Source organism: Alexandromys fortis, unplaced genomic scaffold, assembly GCF_014885135.2.
Source record: "Alexandromys fortis isolate MF-2015 unplaced genomic scaffold, M_Fortis_MF-2015_v1.1 scaffold_75, whole genome shotgun sequence".
NCBI classification, from domain to species: Eukaryota; Metazoa; Chordata; class Mammalia; order Rodentia; family Cricetidae; genus Alexandromys; species Alexandromys fortis.
The window spans coordinates 4,977,175-4,982,138 of NW_026067956.1; the positions used below are offsets into that span (position 1 = coordinate 4,977,175).

Below are 4,964 nucleotides of genomic sequence, written 5' to 3' on the forward strand. Positions count from 1 at the left end.
TCCCCCTCCCCCCCCTCCTCTCCCCCTCCCTCTCCAGTCTGAGGGGCAGTCAGGGTTCCCTGCCCTGTGGTAAGTCCAAAGTCCTTCCTGCTCCATCCTGGTCTAGGAAGGTGGACATCCAAACTGGCTAGGCTCCCACAAAGCCAGAACATGAAGTAGGATCAAAACCCAGTGGCATTGTCCTTGGCTTCTCAGCAGCCCTCATTGTCCGCCATAATGTGCATGAAATTTGTTTTGTTTTCTGTTAGATACTCCACTAATCACTTTCTTAAACATTTTATCACACTTTCACTATAAGGAAAAATTATAAAAGCATTTCTTGATACAGTTTTATAATCTATTAATTGGAAAGAGATAATTCTGGAAATGACACTCACGTGAAGTGATATGGAAACTTACTAAGCCAAGCACCTTTTAAAAATTATTTGTTTGTTTAATATATCATGAAATTATCACTAATTTACCTGGATATTTTTAGGCAGTTAAAATATTCATTTGGAGTTTTCTCTTTGTTTTTATAGATTGATGAAGATCCCAGCCTCATTCCTGAAGCAACACAAGGAGGTACTTACAACTTTGATCCAACAGCCAACCTCCAGACAAAGGAATTTAATTTCTAAGGTCCATTAAGTGCAGCATTGTTCATTCAATACAAACACCACCAGATGGCCACCAAGCGATAAGACAGCAAGCAGCAGAAGGCTCCCAGCACTCTTGCCTCTTGGTTTTGATGCTTCTAAAGCAAGCCATGTCTCAGTCACTTTGCAGTTGCCAAAAGTCACTCTCACATGGACTGTAAATGCATATGCATGATTTCCTGAACTGTTATAGAACTCTCCTTAACAATCTCAACTACCCTATTTTTTCCATGTTCCCTGGTGCCACATGCTGACAACTGCAGTCTCCAGTTAGAATTCTCCATAGTGGTGACGTATCAGCTGCCAGCTGGTACTCCTTTGGAAAAAGGTGCACTGTGGATCAAGACACTTTGGTATGATGTACATTCGTGTTGGAAGACTACAGAGGTGCAGTGTGATCTGAGCCTCCATCATTGTCCTCCACAAACATATTTTCATATTCTTATGTGGAAGAATTAAAGTACAAGCCAAATGGTTTTCATTGGTGGAACTGACACACAAAAGTAATAACTTAAAAACAAGAAACTTGGTTATTGATTAAAAAAGATAAGTTTTTTAAAACTGTACTTCACCTACCATTAATTGATGTGTTTATTATCTGCCTCAGAAGCCAGGGTTGGAGCAAGAGCTTTAGATACCAATGGTAATGCTTTCACCATTATACCTAATTTTTGAGAACAGCAAACCCTATTTGACCACTCACTCAGCCTGTGTGTTCCTGCTGTTTTGAATAATCAAATGCTGTGCATGGTCTCTACCTGAGCTGCAACCTGTTACAGACTTGAACTTCTGTTAAGTTGAAAGCAAGAGTCCCTGACTACAAAAAAAAAAAAAAAATACGTCAATAAATAAGTCAAAACAGGAATGGAAAAAGGTCTAAAATACTCATTGGTAATGTTTTAAGATAGTCTTGCTTTCAGCTTCCAGGAGTTATTTTTTTGTTTTAATTTGATAATTGGATATGGTTGATTTATATTGGGTTTAAACTGTGGAGCTTTCATGTTTACTGTAATTTAGTCTTAAAACATTTTTTACTTAGTAACCAGTACTTTTGATAAAGTGGTGGCAACCAACCAGCAACTCTTTAGAAGTGTTCCAAGACTTCATTCTTGAGGATTGGGGAGCTCATTCTGATCCCACTCAGAGCATCCGCACGTTAAAGAGAAAGCCAGGATCTGTGTAGAGGAATGATGTGCAGTTATTTAACTCAGCCCGATTTGCAGAGCTCTTTCATCTGTAAAATCTGGTATTACTATGTAAAGTCATTGCTTTTGGCAAATTGTCTGACCCAGATACTGATGAATGAATATGGATTTGCAATTTTTTAAACTAAATAATTTGTGCTGTCACAGAAATGGTTTGTTGCTCTTGTTCACTGGGTATAATTTCCCAATACATTGATGTGAAGGGATAGAAATCTAAACTAAGTTAGTTTTCAGATGGGGGGCGTGTCTACTGTCACGAAGAGGAGCCGATGCCATCAGAGCTCTGTGAGCCAGCTGGGGTGTTTTCCCTGAGAGACAACACAGCAGGTGTGCTTCATTACAGACGTGTGTATCTGCCAAGGTGGAGCCACTTTAAAGAGTGAGCTTTGTCTTGTATCCAAAGTGGATACAAGCGTATGTTTAAACTGCAAGATTTTTACTTGCTAGAGAATCTGTTTTAATATAGTGGTTTGGCCTCTGATTATTTATAGGTTTTATAAATTTTAGAATCAATTTCTCTTTAAGGTGGCTCAGATTTTTCAACTCTTGTGCACATAAAATTGAGTTGAAGTTCATTGTGCCTTTTTTTCTTTACCCAAATTTTGAGTTAAAGCTTCATATGGTAACTGCATCCTGTTCAAACACTTGTCTAAATTTTGAAACTGTAGTGTTCACTAAAAGTAGGAATAACAAAGAATGAATTAAGGTCACAAACTTTGGTGAAACCCTTAAAGTCCAAATCTTCTTGATGTTGTGAATTGTCCCCCTTCAGGTTTAGTTTCTTCTGAACTGTCCCTACTTAACTGACAGTTACCTTCTAAAATTTGCACACATTGAGATGAAAATTGGGCCTCTTACTGTGATGATCCCTATTTCCTCTCGCGTCCTAAGTGCAAACTAACCTTTAAGTAACAGTAGCATCAAGCAGTGCAGACTTGTGCGTCTGCTTGATTCAGTTTGCCGTGACCTTACCAGGCCTGAATTGGAATCGCACCATTTCGTAGACAAAGGAACTGAGTGTATTGCTGCACTTTTAAGTTTTCAAAACAGTGTTTTAAAATTGCATTGTTTTTATTTTTTTTAAACTCAGTTTAAAAATAACTAAAATGTTCTTTCAAAAGAGGCATCTAAACGTGTTCCTAATTTTGTATATGGGCTTAGGTTTTTGTAACCAATAAAAAAGCTGCTATCAAATATGATAAAACATTGAAAGATTTATTTCTAAAAATAATTGTTTAGCTTGTTTTCTGTGTGGTTAAGTTTAACTTTGGAAATGTCTTCAAGTGCCAGCCACAGTGATGGTAAAGCATTAGTGACTGCCATTGTTTTTTGATGTCTCCTTTCTACCACAACAGTGACCGACCAGTACTACCCTAGAGAACATTTTGTGGCACATCAGAAGTACCAACGTGTATAATTCCCTAAGCCATCAAAACAGTAACCCGTGACCCAGGGGCTTCAAACCTCAGAAACGGGTGCAGATCTGGCGGCGAGAAGTCATGTCAAGCCCAGCTGTGTGTTCCAGGCTATCTTCCACTCTCAAGCCTGGAAAGGGTTCCTTCCTGGCTTCTGATGGTGAACGGCAATCCTTGGCTCATAAGTTCATCCTGCCATTCTTTGCCAATCTGTAATTTAGGGGAAAACCATTATTTGGAAAAATAGTGTGGTTATGATTTTGATGCAACAAACTAGCCATTCAGAATAAGGCTGCCTAAGCTATGAAAGCATGTAATTGTAACAGAAAGTAGTCATTGAAGTAACCCTGAAAGTGTTCCCTGTCGAGGTAGAAGTGTAGCTCAGAATGAAATCTTGGATTAGTAAGAAGAACAAAGAAGCAGCTGGACTTTTGAGCATAGAGATATTCTTCTGTATGCTGCCACTTCAGACTACCTGTAAAAGATGTATAAGAAAATCAATGTGCTGATGTGATCTTTCCATCGCTTCCTTCCGAGGTGCCTTCTTTAGGGCATTCGTTGTTACAGGTAAACCAACAGCACCTGGCTTTCAGATAGCCTTTTTGTGACTTTTTAAAACACTTTTTGACCTATAATTTTTTTTCATTTTGATATTTTTCTTTTATTGAAAATAGATTTTTTTTTTCAGTTTAATGCCAACACTCTGGAGGCAGCATCAGGCAGATCTCCGAGTTTGAGGCCAGCCTGGTCTACAGAGTGAATTGTTCAGCACAACAAAGGCTGCACAGAGAAACCCTGTCTATAAAACAAAAATAAAAAGAGAGAGAATTTTGTTTTCGTCCAATACATTCTGTTTATGGTTCCCCTATCTTTGGCTCTCGTTGGTTGGTTTTGTCCTGTTCTTATTTGTTTTATTTTACTATTATTGTTTAGATCTGGATGGAGGGAAGGCAGAGTTGGCCTATAATTTTTAAACTTCTGGAAAACTTTTAACTCTTGGAGGGAAGGGGGTGTGTAATTTATATTTGTTAACCTGATTCTTAATTCAACTGGCCTAAAAAGTGCTCATGAACCCACCTTGAAGCTTAAAAGAAAACTTTTCATGCAGATGCAAAAGACTGGGACTGCAGGACTCGGAAATGTATGTGGAGATCAGTCATGAAGAAGGGTGCTGGGAACACGGTTGTGGGAATACAGTCTGTCCCCATGGTCTCTTAGCTCAACCGGTACTGCAGCTCATTTCACCATTTCAAGCTGTTGGGTAATGGATTGTTGAGGTGTTCTCCTGTGTGCTATGAGATGATTAGCCTCATCTGTGGCTCATACTCACTAGGTCCTTCCAGTCCAGACACCTCAACATAACATTCCTAAATGTCTCCTGGGGCCCGACTTCCATCCTTGTACACTGTTGGTCTAAGTCAACTCCTGTGTAAAAGGCCCAGCTGAGACAGTGTGTGACCAGTTGTAGGCTGTTCTCAGAGGTCAGCAATTCCAGTGAGTTAGTGTTGGCCCCAAGACAGCGTAGTTTGAAAACTGTTTGATGCTCACCACTTCCTAAGTCACACAGAATTTTGTTCCCTTGGAAAGCTTACAAGGGTAGAGTAATACAGGAGCGATGTAGAGATGGAGTGGCACTCTCCAGACCCTGAGTCCACATTCCAGAACCATTAAATAAAGTGGGTACCAGTGCTAAGGAGTGGTATCCT

At 39.5% G+C, this 4,964-nt stretch overlaps 1 protein-coding gene across 1 annotated transcript in view; it reads left to right on the plus strand.

Moving 5' to 3' along the window:
- Window positions 1–883, plus strand: part of Kpna3 (karyopherin subunit alpha 3) — a 72,524-nt gene extending 71,641 nt beyond the window's left edge. The window contains exon 17 of the mRNA XM_050152227.1: window positions 522–883. Coding sequence (XP_050008184.1) covers window positions 522–620 — 99 coding nt within the window. The 3' untranslated portion in view covers window positions 621–883. The remainder of the gene's footprint in view (window positions 1–521) is intronic.
- The last annotated feature ends 4,081 nt before the right edge of the window (window positions 884–4,964 follow it).